The sequence below is a fragment of the Apodemus sylvaticus genome, chromosome 10, assembly GCF_947179515.1.
Source record: "Apodemus sylvaticus chromosome 10, mApoSyl1.1, whole genome shotgun sequence".
Classification (NCBI taxonomy): domain Eukaryota; kingdom Metazoa; phylum Chordata; class Mammalia; order Rodentia; family Muridae; genus Apodemus; species Apodemus sylvaticus.
This window is the reverse complement of record NC_067481.1, coordinates 22,637,231-22,652,643: the sequence shown is the minus strand read 5'-3', so window position 1 is coordinate 22,652,643 and position 15,413 is coordinate 22,637,231. Positions and strand designations below refer to the sequence as shown.

At 46.7% G+C, this 15,413-nt stretch overlaps 1 protein-coding gene across 1 annotated transcript; it reads left to right on the top strand.

Moving 5' to 3' along the window:
- The first annotated feature begins 4,724 nt into the window (after positions 1 to 4,724).
- On the top strand, positions 4,725 to 5,150 carry Gast (gastrin). Its single transcript, XM_052194508.1, has 2 exons — positions 4,725 to 4,935; positions 5,047 to 5,150. Exons 1-2 carry the CDS (start codon positions 4,725 to 4,727, stop codon positions 5,148 to 5,150), a joined length of 315 nt encoding a protein of 104 aa, XP_052050468.1.
- The last annotated feature ends 10,263 nt before the right edge of the window (positions 5,151 to 15,413 follow it).

The window sequence follows — 15,413 nt, the reverse complement described above, 5'->3', positions numbered from 1 at the left end:
GATGTCATATCTCATTACGGATGGCTGTGAGCCACCATGTGGTTGCTGGGATTTGAACTCAGGGCCTTCAGAAGAGCAGTCAGTAGTGTTCTTAAACTGCTGAGCAATCTCTCCAGTCCCATATATTGAGTTTCTTATTTCAGTGATACTTTTGCAATAGCCTCTGAGGACTGGCACAGAGACTTATTCAGGGAAGCATCATTCTGCTTCCTGTATCCCTCCTCCGAGAAGGAGCTTCAGCCCAGCTCCTCTTTATGTGCATGAATTCAGGCTAGGGAGAGTGCTCCCCCTACATGGGCCTCAGTTTCTTTATCTGTAGAGTCACAATGACACTTATGTCCTAGGATCATTGCACAGACTAATTGCGGTCATACCACAGAGGGCTTTACCGGCCTGGCGTACACACTGTCATGTGGTGGTAGGGCCAGGGGGTCATGGGGAAGACATGAGACTAAGTCTCATGGTCTGTTTTTCAACTTCACAGGCCCAGAAAGTAGACATGGACACCACCTAACAGCTCAGGGTTGATTTCTAACACTAGCATCCTGCACAGTGGTAAGTAATGGTCTTTGGAGGCTCAGCCTCCAGAGACTTAATTTTTGCTGCCTCTTCCAGTGGCAACTAAATGGGGGCTTGCTCTTGAAGAACAGAAAATCTTGGGGTCACAAAGTGAAGCTTTGAAGGGAATTACCCAAATGTGCCAAGTTTATGCTTGGACTTTCTCCCGTCTTCCTCTGCCCCTGTCCTGTGAGGCAGGTATGAAAGAATCCCATTTCACAGAGACGGCTAACTGAGGTCCAGAGTAGGCAATGGGAGAATAGGGCAAAAGGTATTACATTTCCATGGGTGCTGTGCAGAATGCTTTGGATACTGCACTGTCCCAAGATCCACCCAGTCACCCACCCACCCCCCAAAATGTTTGGAGGAGAAAGCATCTTGACAACTAGAAAAGGGGAGAGCCAGGAAACCTTCCCTTTTATCAAACCACAGGCCTTTGTGAGTGCAATATGCAGAGCAGTGCCCGCTCCCGAGGGAGAGGGCGATGCCTCTCATCTCTGAAGAGGACCCTTTTCACTCGCGTTTTTCAGTGCCTACAATGACAGCCACCGCTGCTGAATAGGAGGCAGGCTACTGTTTATAATAATTGCCATCCTAGCTGGGGGAAGAACAGCCAGGGGGCATAACCTGATCCACAGGCAGAAACCAACCTAGCTCTCTGGAAAGCTTGTAATTTCCTGTTACCATAGCAACACCAGCATCTCCATCCCCCAGGACATGAGAGGAGCTGCTCTTACCCTGTCCTTCCTCCCAACCCACTCCAATCCCTTCTAACTCGGAGATTTTTGTGATTCAATTAATTACTGTCGATGCCTGTACTGCATTTTGTCTTTTCTTCTTCTTCTTCTTCTTCTCCTTCTTTTCCATCTGCTGAGTCACTGTGTCCTGCTCTGGATTAGAGTGGTTATTCACTAGAACATTTGGGTGCTGGTTGCCATGGTCACGGTACAGCCTGCATCCTTCATCACCTGTTAATTCTCAGCAAGGCTGGCTGCGAGGGTGGGTACCACTGCCCTTATACAAGACCCAAGGGACATCAAAGCTCCTTGAGACAGGAAGGGGGGCCCAGTGACTCATAAATGAGAGCAAATGTCTCATCTGGGTTTTGAAAAAAAAAAAAAAAAAAAAAAAAAAAAAAAAACACAGCCTAGAGATTGTTATAACCTTGCAAACCACATTCAGGCAGGAGTTTATCAAATAAACCAAGGAATGTATCATTTTTCTTTCCTGGCACATCTTTGAAAAATGTCTTTGTTCACTAACCATTTTAAAATGTAACAATTTTTGTTGCAAAGTTATGAATTCTTTATGCAAATCACAATCTACCCCCTGAAAGCAAAATGGAAGAGTCTTGAAATACAAGGCCCTCAAAGAACTGGCTCCGGGCAGGGGGCTGAAAGAGGTCTGATTAGGTGCAAACCCAGCAGGAAAGTACAAGAGGGTTGGGCAGATCCAGCCCAGCATAGAGGGCATAGCCAGGAGATGCTGAGGGCTTGCCACAGTAACGGGAGCATAAAAGGTTTCCAAGGCAACCAACATGACACTCTCAACAAAAAGAGCAAGCCCATCAGCCCATGGCCCATTGCTCCTGATAACTTCAACATATCCTGTTTGCAAAACCCAATGGAGGAGACAGGGATCAATATGTCACCCTACATTCGCACACTACCTATCCATCAAACCTCAGAATCTTAGGTCATTTGGTTCCCATTCATTCCTCCTCTTCCCTCTACTCTCTGCCCCTCCCCATGGGATGTAGTGCAATAGAGGACTAGGAAGGGTGTGGCCCAAGGGATACAGTAGAATGAGCTGCTCTGGAACCCAGGGAGTCTGTCCCCTGTCTGTCCCCTCCCTGTTTCAGCCCTCTCCTTTCCCCATATCCTGAATAACTAACTGACAGCTCTGTGACAGGGTGGGGCAGAGTGACAGGTTGTACCTACACCCCACACCCATTTCTCTTGCTGTGGGGAATCTGATCTCACCTGGAAGGAGGGTTTGGGAGGAACCTTGAGGGCTTTATAAGGAGGGCCTGGAGCAGCATGCAGAGCAGAGCTGACCCAGGGCCACAGCAGCCAACCGCTCAGCAGCTCTGCAGGTGAGAAACGGGAAGGGAAGGGAAGGGAAGGGAAGGGAAGGGAAGGGAAGGGAAGGGAAGGGAAGGGAAGAAGGGAAGAAAGGAAGGGATGAAGGGAAGGAGGGAAGGGAAGGGAAGGGAAGGAAGGGGACAGCAGGGACAAGAATTGACAAGCTCCCTTCCTATAGAGGCTCCAGGTCATGGTGTCTCCAGAGATGGGGCCCCTTGCTTAGCCTAGAGTGGAACTGAGTCTCAGCTCTAAGGCCACACTATCATCCTTGATTCCTGCCTGCCTTTCTTCACTTAGGACCCAGCCATGATCCTGGGGCTCCTGCCAGCCAGGGAGGTGAGCAAGTGAGGGCTTGTCCCCATTGCTAAGAATGAGAAAACAGGCCTAGAAGCTAGGCAGTGCTAAGATGGGAACCCACAGCTCCGGATCCCATGTCAAGCCCTTTCCTAGGCCAGTGCTACCTAAAAGAACATTCTGTGATAACGAGAATGCTTTAAATCTGCGCTTTCCTATATAGTAGCCACTAGCCACATGGATACTTATCATCTGGCTAGTTCAAGGGTAGAAAAATCGTATAGCAGCTCATCCAAATTTAAGGAGGCACAAATAGCTAGTGACTGCCATATTTATCAAGCTGTATGATCCTATTGGACAGAATAGCTCTCTACAGCATTGATTTTCCCCCCTTTTCGTTCATTCTTCCTTTTTGGTAGGATATCACTCTAGCCCAGGTTTGCCTAGCACTTAGAGGCAATCCTGCCCCAGCTTCCCAAATACTGAGATAGAAACAAGAGCCAGCATATTCAGCTGTGATTTTTCAACATTTTTTATTAATGTTTCACAAATATTCCTCTCCCACAGAACATCTAATCCAAGAATTTTGTCATAAAAAGCCAATATTTTAAGGGTTTGGTTTTTTTTTTCTGTTCTTTTTTTTTTTTTTTTTTTTTGAGACAAGGTTTCTCTAGTACCACCCTGCCTGTCCTGGAACTAGCTCGATATATAGACCAGGCTGGCCTTGAACTCGGAGATCCACCAGCCTCTGCCTCCTAAGTGCTAGGATTAAAAGCATGTGCCACCACACTCAGCCTCTAATATCTTTTAATACACATTTTTCTTACGGGGGTGGGGGGAGTTAAAAAAAATAGAAAATATGAAGTCCAAAGAACAGGTAAGGTTTGGAACTAGATGTTTGCCTGGGCATTCCACTTTAGGTCCAAGCTGGAGTTTCCCCAGACTCCATTCACCCTCCTGCTTGGCTGCAAATGCTGGGTTTAATTTATTTTCCTTAGCTTCATAAGTACAGTTGCAGGCTGTTCATCAACTAAACACTGCTGGAGCCTCTTCTCCAAGGTTGCCTAGCAACCATGGGGCCCAGCCCCTGATGGGCATGCTGGTGGTCTCCAAGTGTCGGAGTATGATCTATAACACCCTTTAGTGTGCATGCATCTTTGTTGTTGCTATTTAAAATTTCGCTTTAAGCTCTAAGAGTCACTGGACCTAGCCTCATCTGGCAGAGCAATAGGGAAAACACTGTTCTATGGTCATTGTGGGTTTTTTGCATTTGAAATTGTGTATGTGTGCGTGTGTGCACATTTGGGTGGCAATGCCAGTGCCCATAAGGACATCAGAGGAAGTCTATGGCTCTATACCTTATTCCATGGAGACTGGATCTCTGTCTGTCTCTCCTTCTCCCTCTTCTGCTCTTCCTCTCTCTCTCTCTCTCTCTCTCTCTCTCTCTCTCTCTCTCTCTCTCTCTCTCGATATTTTTTGGATTTGGTTTTTCGAAACAGGGTTTCTCTGTATAGCCCTGGCTGTCCTGGAACTCACTCTGTAGACCAGGCTGGCCTCGAACTCAGAAATCCACCTGCCTCTGCCTCCCAGAGTGCTGGGATTACAGGTGTGCGCCACCACCGCCCAGCCTTCCCTATCTCTCTTTCTCTCCTCTCCAGCTCCCTTTCCCTCTACCTCTCCCTCTTTCTGTAGCCTGGCAGCTTAGAGCCCATCTGGTCTAGCCTTTTACCTCTGGAACTACAGTCTAGCCCCATCTTGAAGCCCAGCTCTCTTCCCTTCTCAGACAAGATGCCTCGTCTGTGTGTGTGTGTGCTGGTCTTGGTGCTGGCTTTAGCTACCTTCTCGGAAGCTTCCTGGAAGTCCCGCTCTCAGCTACGGGATGCATCCTCTGGACCAGAGACCAATGGGGGCCTGGAACAGCACCAGCTGGACAAGCTAGGCCCAGCCTCTCACCAACGAAGGCAGCTGGGGCCCCAGGGTCCTCAACACTTCATAGCAGGTAGTAGCTCCTGACCCAGCCAGAATTGGCCATGGTTTCCCCATACTGACCCCACAGTTCCTAGAGTCTTGGCCTTCTTCTCTCCATTCTTACCTCCTGTCACTTCCTCAGACCTGATCAAGAAGGAGAGGCCGCGAATGGAGGAAGAAGCAGCAGCATACGGATGGATGGACTTTGGCCGCCGCAGTGCTGAGGAGGAAGACCAGTATAACTAGCAACACTCTTCCAGAGCCCAGCCATCTCCCGCCACCCCCCCAGCTCAGTCCTTACAAAACATATTCAAAATAAACCAGCTTCTAATGTATCCCCGAGTCATGTCATGTGCTTGACTGGAGAGGGGTTGAGGCAGGAAGGAGAGCTAAGTACACCTTAGAGGCAGACCTGAGAGGCCCTGATCAAGGATCTACCTGGGTGCGGCTGGATGCTCAGAGGTTAAGCAGTTCAGCTTACTTCTCTTTCAGAGGATTCTGGTTCAGTTCCCAGCACCCATATTGGGTGGCTCACAGCTGCCTGTAAGTCCAGTTCCAGGGAATCCAACCTTCTTCTCACCTCCTTGGATGTAGGCACTCACATGCACCCAGACACATAACACCTAACTGAAAATAAAATGATTATAGATTATAGATATAAATGTGTCACTCTTGGGAGGTTTAAACCTTCCACGGCTATCCGTTCCATTTCCAATGATGCCACACGACTCCATTCTAAAGCCCTGTGCTAGCAGCTCAGCCGCCTTCTTCCCACCCTGGGGAATCCAGACTTTTCCTTCTCCTTCCTTTCCTCACACGGACACATCATGCTCTTTCCTGCTCCTTTGTCCTTGATGTTCCCAGATCCTGGGATGTTCTGCCCAAACATGGCAGGCTCCCCTTCCTTCTTGAGGTGCCCCCGGCAGACTTGCCCTTCCTGTTCCTCCTCCTTCAAACAAATTTCACCTGTGTCGTTGGTTTCTTGCCCACTCACATCTGCCTTCTCATCCAAATGGAACAGTTAAGCATGGGATGGGGACTGTCCTGGCCATGGAGGGATGTTACTTACTGGCTTGCTTCCCCTGGCTTGCTCAGCTTGCTTTCTTATAGAACCTAGGACCACCAGCCCAGGGATAGCACCACCCACATGGGTCCTCCCACCTTTGATCACTAGTTGAGAAAATGCCCCACATCTGGATCTCATGGAGACATTTCCTCAACTGAAGCTCCTTTCTCTGTGATAACTCCAGCCTCTCTCAAGTTGACACACAAAACCATCCAGTAAAATTGACCCCTTAGCCAGGCAGTGGTGGTGCATACCTTTAATCCCAGGACTTGGGAGGCAGAGACAGGCAGGCAGATTTCTGAGTTCGAGGTCAGCCTGGTCTACAGGGTAAGTTCCAGGACAGCCAGGGCTATATAGAGAAACCCTATCTCAAAAAACAAAAACAAAAATTAAAAATAAGTCTCTTAATTGTGGGCTCCACTAAATACCTTCTTACTTCAAGAGGAAAAAATATCAGGGAACAGTCATAATCAAAACCAAAATCAAACTCCAACCATCCAATGTCTGGGATCTGCTCACAATCTTCTAGGCTCCTCCAAGGACTTGGGTCACTTCTCCAGCTCTGCCCTTTGTAGCACACACCTTGTCTTCTAGGCTCCAGCTGCCTGTACTCCACTGCTGCTGCTATTCTTGGTGGTCATCTTATGGTACTGGCATCTCCAAAACACTGCTGTCTTCCTCTGTAACTAGGCTTCACCAATAGCCTCTAATAGGCTCTCTTCATGGTGCCAAGCCTCAACTCCTTTGCATGACCCCTTCAGTCCTGGGCCATCAATTGCATCTGAGACCGCACCTTCACCAGTGGCTTTCCACAGCCTCTCACAGTGCCGAGCTTCAGCTGTTCTCCATGACCCCTTCATGCCTTCAAAACCAGTACCACCTGGGTGACTCTTACACATCACCAAGTCCAGCCACAGCACAAGGTACAAACTTGGCTATCTCTAGAACACAGCCTTGTGCTCTCAGAAAACACTTCCCAGAAGATTTCACCTCAGTGACGCTGGTCTCTTCTTAATCACCACTGATTTTTTAGCTCCGGCTAACCAGCATCAATAGTCCCAGTAACACAAAGGTTTTGCTTTAGTGGTTCTTGTTAATCACAGCTGACTCTTCAGCCTCAACTAACCAAAACCACAGAACCTTCACAATCAAAATAGCAATGGCCCAGGCTGGAGAGATGGCTCAGCAGTTCAGAGCACTGACTGCTCTTCCAAAGGTCCTGAGTTCAAATCCCAGCAACCACATGGCCAACCATCCGTAATGAAATCCGACACCCTCTTCTGGTATGTCTGAAGACAGTTACAATGTACTTAGATATAATAAATAAATAAATCTTTAAAAAAATAGCAATGACCCCTATAAGAGTCTTTAATCTTCCCCCTGAAATTTCACAAGCCAGGCCTCCATCTTCTGCACTGTTCACAACATTATCCCCTAAGCTCCTACAAAACATCCCACAGAGTTCTTAACACCGAGTGGATCTTCTAGTCCAAAGTCCTTTCACAGTTTTCCCCAAAATATGGTCAGGTTGTCACAGGAATACCCCCACTGTGCTGGTACCAATTTGTCTCAGTCAGGATTTCTATTCCTGCACAAACACCATGACCAAGAAACAAGTTGGGGAGGAAAGGGTTTACTCAGCTTACACTTCCACATTGCTGTTCATCACCAAAGGAAGTCAGGACTGGCACTCAAGCAGCTCAGGAAGCAGGAGCTGATGCAGAGGCCATGGAGGGATGTTACTTACTGGCTTGCCTCCCCTGGCTTGCTCAGTTCGCTTTCTTATAGAACCCAAGAATACCAGCCCAGGGATGGCACCACCCACAATGGGCCCTCCCCCTTGATCACTAATTGAAAAAATGCCTTACAGCTGGATCCCATGGAGGCACTTCCCCCAACTGAAGCTCCTTTCTCTGGGATAACTCCAGCCTGTGTGTCAAGTTGATACACAAAACCAGCCAGTACGGTCATGTTTTGTCCAGGAATAGAAACCCCGAATAAGACAGCACCCAGAGGATAAGAGTGCTTACTACCCTTTCACAGGAACCTGGCTACAGACCATTGTTTTGACCAAACTGGACAGAGACGAGTTGAAAGACAAGTTTCTGTGCTCCCCACCCCTTGAATGGACTCTGAAGCATGACCTACTGTCTCCCAGATTTCCCCAGCAGGGCTCTTCAGTTTCCACAGCAATAATTGGCTCAAGTGGCATTCTCTCTTGGCTTCCTCTCCCTTCCAAATCTCAAATCCTCACACTCCTATTAGGGTTCCTGTGGTTCTTGGGGACCACCCCCCAGATAAAACGCCTGTAATACTAGCTTCAGAACAACATAATGGACTGAAACAAGAGCCCAAGCAAGTCTCCTCTACTAAAGTGCCAGGGGAAAGGGAGGAGGGGGCTGTGAAACTTTGGGTGGGATGCTGAGAGGATAGCCTGTAGCTGCCAGCCTTCTCTAAATCCTCTGGCCTAGAAGACCCTCTACCCTGCTGGAGGTGAGCAGCCTCCCTTGCACTGGAGACCTTGGGAAGTCCTCCCAAAGGCAGATGATGTGTCTCCACAAGGTCTGAGCCTGCCTCCTTCAGGTTTTCTAAACCAGAAACTAAGACCAAACCTGAGCGTGTGGGGAAGCACAGTCCTGGAAAGGGGGGAAAGGCCTACGATCTTCAAAATTTTGCAAGATCTGAGTAAACTAAAGAGATGGTCCAGTAGGAGCTGGGCGAACAGGCAGGGGAGTGGACTTCTGAGGCTATAGACCACTGCAGCGGACCTAAGCAGGGAGAGCAGATGAGGGCTCAAGATCTGGGCAGCATCTTCATGTGGCTTGAGATTTCATCCTTGCAAGGACACCTGGAGCCAGTACTCATGCCTTCCACGAATAAAACAATGCCCTACAGGAACTGCACTGAAGATGTCAAATTGTCTCAGTGGAAGGATTCCACCAGGCATGGAGTGCTCTGCTAGGAACATAGAAATGCTATGGAGAGGTGAAGCACCTCTGAGAAGCTGTCTCCTCTTGGTTTGCCAGAGATAGCCTTAAAGCACCACACAGGATGCCTGAAAACCCATGCACTGTCACACTGAAGGTCTGGTGAACCGTAGGTCTGGTCTGAGACCCACATGTTAGCAGAGTAGGTTCCTTGAGTGGTGAAAGAGAATCTGTCATTCTGCTAATGTCTGATGGCTTGCTGGCAACCTTTGGCAATGCTCAGCTTGTAAGTCTGAACCATATATATGTACTGTTATCCATATAAGTGTTTTCTCTCTCTCTCTCTCTCTCTCTCTCTCTCTCTCTCTCTCTCTCTCTCTCTCTCTCTCTCCCTCGCTCGCTCTCGCTCTTGTGTGTGTTAATGTTTACTAAGGACACCAGTCACACAGATCACAGATTAAAGTACACACCCTGATGACTACATTGTACTTAATTACATCTGCATTGATCCTATTATAAAAGCCACATTTTGAGCTACTGGGGATTAGATCTGCACAGAAATTGGAAAGGAGTTACTGGGCATGGTGGCTCACACTGGCAATCTCAACACTCCAGAACATGAGGCAGAAGAATTGCCCTGAATTCAAGGTCAACCCAGGCTACAGAGTAAGACCTCTCAACACATAAAACAAGTGCTAGAGATGGATCAGCAGTTAAGAGTACAGACTGTTCTTCCAGAGAACCTGGGTTTGATTCCCTGGACCCACATCTTGGCTCATGACCATCTGTAACCGCATTTCCAGGGGATCTGACACTTTCTTCTGATTTCTGGTGGCACCACACATGCACATGGTATCCTTACATGTGTGCGGATCAAACCCTCATACATACAAAAATACATCCAAAATTCTTCAAAGATCTAGGTCACGGTTAATGGAGGAGCTGCTACTACAGACCTGGCCTAGCTGGTGCTGTAGGGATGGCAAGGGTACCAAATGGATATGAAGCCACAGTATTACCATCTCTAACAAGGTAGACTTTATTGTCACAGAAAAGCTAAACTAAAGTGGGCGAGCAGGGGTTCCAACCGCAGGCTTGACTATGACAGCTTCTACTATGGTGATTCAGTAAATCAGAGATGAAGGACAGAGGAGCCAAAGGCCGATACCAGCTATTGAAATGGAAAACCATAATCCTTTGCCTGGCTTCCAAATCCACTTGGGTTCCCAATGTAGCCACTGGTCAGGGTGGGTGCATACTGGGGAAAGAGCCAGGGTGCATACAGGGCCTGAGCCAACACTCACCCCAAAACCCAAAAGGCCATGGTGTCAGAGTTAGGGGCAAGTGTCTCACCACAGGTGCAGTGAGCCCTTCCTTAGGCATACCTTGTGATTTTTTTAGCCTAGGAATGCATAATGTGGCATGATGTCTGGCAGAGCCTCCATCTTAACTCCCTGTAGAGAGGAATAAGAATCACTACAGTGGGAAGTGCAAGCCCCCGAAGTCGCCCTATTGTTCACAATATCACATGTCCGGTGAAATAGCAGAGACTCATCCTTAAAGACTTAAAGGAGGTCCAGTGTTGGTGTTGGTGGGAGGCAGAGGCAGGTGAATCTCTGGGTTCAAGGACAGCCTGGTCTACAGAGCAAGTTCTAGTACAGTCAGGGCTACACAGAGAACTCCTATCTTGAAAAACAAAACAAAACAGACTTGAGAGACAGGAGTGAAGTGCCCTATTATACAGCCCAGGCCTGCGTCCTGGATAGGCAAGCTGGGCCATTGCCACCCTGGGAACCACTGCAAACATCAGCAAAAGCAGTCCTGGATGCAGAAAACATGCTGACGTTACCAGAGTATCACAACCTCTGATACATGCCGAGCTGATGAACCGCTCTTCCATCTGTCAGGGAAAAAGGATCAGAAAGAGTTCTCCTCCAGCCACAACAGACCGCAGTACACGTTCAAACAGGACATGTTTAAAATCAGTGTCAAAGTACCTGTGCTAGACAGGGATGTCAGACTGTCTGCACAGTGCCCAGAGGAGACATACAGGGAAGAACTTGCCCCTACATATGCTAAGCTCTTTCTTTTAGGGTGAAATAGAAAATAGTTTAGGCTTAGCAAGCTAAGAGGCAAAAAAAAAAAAAAAAACAAGAAAGGAAGGGAGATTCTCATATAAGAATTCTACAGTTACTGATGGCAGGTGTCTGTCATCACAGCACTTGGGAGATTGCAAGGATTGGAAGTTCAAGGTCAGCCTGGGCTTCATGGTAGGTAGCACTTTACCACCTGAGCTACACTCTAAACCCTTTCTTTTCTTTCCTTTCTTTCTTCTTTCTTTCTTCTTTCTTTCTTTCTTTCTTCCTTCCTTCCTTCCTTCCTTCCTTCCTTCCTTCCTTTCTTTCTTTCTTTCTTTTTGGACAGGGTCTAACTGGAGCCAATTAAGTAGACCAGGTTAGTCTCAAACTCAAGACAATCCTCCTACCTCAGCCTCCTGAGTGCTGTAATTCTAGCAGGACAGGCTTGACCACCACATTTGACTTTAAGAACAGTTGACATAAAGCCAAGAATTCTAGTGCCTGCAAGGTGGAATCAAAAGAATCAGGAGTTCAGGACCACCACTGTTACATTGTGAGTTCAATGTCAGCCTGGGTAAATAAGATCCTAACTCAAAAGGAAAAACAGAGTAGGCTGTGGAGATGGCTCTGAAGTTAAGAGCACTAGATGTTCTTGCAAAAGAACCGTAACTCTAGTTCCCGGTGATCCAAAGACTTCTTCTGGTCTTACTAAGCACATGACACACACATAGCACACGCATTAATGCAAGCAAAATACAGAGTTAAAATGAAAATAAGCCTTTTTGAGTTTTGTTTTTGTTTTTCTTTTTTCAAGACAGGGTTTCTCTGTGTAGCAGCCCTGCTATTCTAGAAGTTGCTCTCAATATATATGTGTGTGTGTGTGTGTGTGTGTGTGTATACATATATGTGTATATATACACATATACACACATACATATACACATATACATATGAAATTCCCTCACTATTCTGGCCCTTGGAAGACTGAGACAAGAGGGCTGCAAGTTCAAGGTCAGCAACCACATGGTGCCTCATAATTATCTGTAATGAGATCCGATGCCCAGATCTGCTATGTCTGAAGACAGTGACAGTGTACTCATACACATAAAAATGTAAATAAATGGGCTGGTGACATGGCTCAGTGGTTAAGAGCACTGACTGCTCTTCTGAAGGTCCTAAGTTCAAAGCCCAGCAACCACATGGTGGCTCACAACCATCCATAATGAGATCTGACGTCCTCTTCTGATGTGTCTGAAGACAGCCACAGTGTACTTAGACATAATGAATAAATAAATCTTTAAAAAATGTAAATAAATCTTTAAAAAAAACAAAAACAAAATAAAGAGCAAACAAAAAGCCTCAGGAGGTAAACAACTGATAAGCTTCAGGAAGTTCCTGAAACTGACCAGATGTACAAGGCTCCTCTAACCAGTATGGACTTGTAGAGAGACACAGACCAGCTGAGGCTGTTATCCTGCTAAGCTACCTAGAAGATAACTCTGCCCTGTTGAGCTTCCTCCAAGTCGTTCAGTGAATTTCAGGGTCCCAGTTCTCATGAGTCATCATACTTGGATAGGTTTTCAGTGATGCAGCTACCCTGAGTCCTCTCTGGTTCTATAAGTAGCCCCTAACCCAAACTCTTGTAAATAACCCCAACAAAGCCATGGGTTCACCAAATTGGACGTTAGTGGTATTATCACTTTGTCCCTTGTCTGGGACGAACAGACATTTGTGTCACATTTTTCCTTAGGAAAAGATAACCGGAGCAGGGCAGTGGAGTCAGTAGAGTGCTTACCTAACATGCGCAGAGCCCTGGCTCCAGTCCCCACCACCCCGTAAAATGGATACAGTGCTATACACTTATAATCCCAGCACTTGAGAAGGTGGAGGCAGGAGAATCAAAAGTTCAAGGTCATATTTGACTATATATGGAGTTTGGGCCTAGCCTGGGATACAAGAGACTCTGTCTCAAAAAATAAAAAGTTTTAAATAAAAATAAAATTACAGTGTTGGGAACAGCAAAAGAAATTTATTCTAAGCACCACCATTTCATTTTCAGAAACTAAATTCAAGGTCCCAGGCCCTAGGGAAGCCAGGGACTTCTGTTTCTGCTGTGAACAGTCATCTGAGTCCAGCCATCTCAGGGACAGCTTCTCCATTTTGTTGGCAGGGTCAAACAAGTTCATGTTCCTAGTCTAGGAACAAATGTCTATCTCACGTCTCCAAATGTTTTTGTCTGTTAGCCAGTTTAAAAAAAAAATATATATATATAGATATAGATAGATAGATAGATAGATATAGATATAGATATAGATATAGATATAGATATAGATATAGATATAGATATAGATATAGATTGCTATTATCTAAACTAAGGTACATAAGTTATAATAACATATAACCAATTGCCTGTTATGTCTTAATTAATCACATGCAGCTGACCCACTCCTTTGTCCCCTTATCACTCTGAGCTCTAGACCTAATATCTGGCAGAATGAATTAAGAACCTTGAAGCCAGAGGCCCTGGATACAACCCAGTCTTCAACAAGTACTGCCTTGCATAACTTGTATTGTCAAAATATAACTGGATAACACTGCGGTTCTCCCCAGATCTCCCCTGGCTTTTTGTTCCCATTCTTTAAAAATGCAGCTTCCCCTCCGGGACACAGTGCAGATCCTCAACTGGCCACGTCCCTGAGCGCTCAGAAAATAAAGCTCTTATTCTTAAGCTTCCGTATCTGAAGTGAGTTTTCTTGGCCTCTACCCTGGACCCAACAACAGGACTAGGGGTGAATCTCCATGCTTGGGCACTTGGTAAGTATGTGTGAGGCCCTGGGTCCAATCCCAGCACCACAGCTGCTTCTTGGCCATGTTTGGGTCTTCCTATCTGCAGGCCAAAGAAAAAGTTAGTGACTATCAGAGGTTACTGAAGTGGACATTTCTGGTTTCTTTGGAAATTCAGTTGTGTCTGGAAGCTGTCTTGTGAGAGGTTATGTGCTATGTTTCTGGAAGCTGTCTAGTGAGAGGAGGGTTTGCAGAAACAGACACATGAGGGGACGTTTGGCTGAAGCAGATGCTTGCCAGGGTGCGAGGTGTTTGAAAGAATGTAAGAGAGTATAAGCAGGACACACAGATAATGAAAGAATGCTATTGCAGTGTTAACACCTTGCAATGTTTCGCTGGTCTTTGCTGGTCTTCATTTCGTAGAGAGAAAAGCATCAAAGAATTTTTCATGGCAGTCCCACTGATACTTGCCATTTCTGCCAACTCATACCGATTCTGCAGAACCTTGCTGTTTCTGCTGGATCGAGCCACTGCTGCTGATTCATGTTTGGTGTTTGCTACTGGACTGGACTGCTGGTGTCCTGACAACAAAGAGTGGAAACGCCCCAAAGAACTACTTCTAAACAGATCCACAACCCCCATTTCCTCTAAGCCTTCTTCTTCCCCTACCTCTGGGCAGTGGGATAGAAGGGAAGTTGAAGCATTCTAGAGCCCTAAATAAAGTAGGTTTAGAAACAGCTCAGCCTACTGGTTACTGTCCCTGCATTCCACAAGGGAAAGCTTCAGGTCAGGGACAAAAAGGATCATGTTTAGGACTCAGGGACCTTTGGGGGGGGGGGAACGGAGGAGGGGGTCTGTGTTTCCAGTCTCATAATAAACATAAGTAGGGAATTCAAACAACCTGGCCTGACAAAGGAAGCAAGACCAAGGTTCAGATTGCTCAGGAGTGAAGATTCAGGTTGTCCCACCAGAAAGACAAGGTAACTGGCCTGAGGGCTCTCAGGGAGGAGAAGGCAGAGCAGCAGAGGAAAGACATAACAAGCATCATTTAGGGTTCTGGATTGACAAGCAGAGCCTATATCATTTGTCCTCTGGCTACCTTTTGTTTTTGTCTATTTTTTGACACAAGGTCTCACTGTGTCACTCTGGCTGGCCTAGAACTTGCTATGGAGACCAGACTGACCATCTCCACCTCAAGATCTACCTGCCTCTGCCTCCCAAGTGGTGGGATTAAAGGTGTTTACCACAATACCCAATGTGTACACGTGTGTGTACATATGTATGTGCACATGTGTATGCATGCATGTACATATGTGTGTACGTGTGTATACATGTGTATACAGGTGCATACACCTATCCATGTGCTCAGAGACCAGAAGAGGAATCTAGGTGACCTGCTTTATAATTTCTGCCTTATGCCTATGAGACAGACAGAGCCTCTCAGTAAGCCTTGAACTAGGCTCATAGCCCAGAAGCTCTAGCAACCTTCCTGTCTGCACTTCCCATAGTGCTGTGAATTCAGGTACTCAGGCTTGCACATCAAGCACTCTTACTCGATGAACCTTCTTTCTACTTGTCTTTTTTTGAGGTTGCTTTTGGCTTGAGATAATAATAAGGTCTGGCTGTAGAGCCCAAACAGGTCTTGAACTCCGGG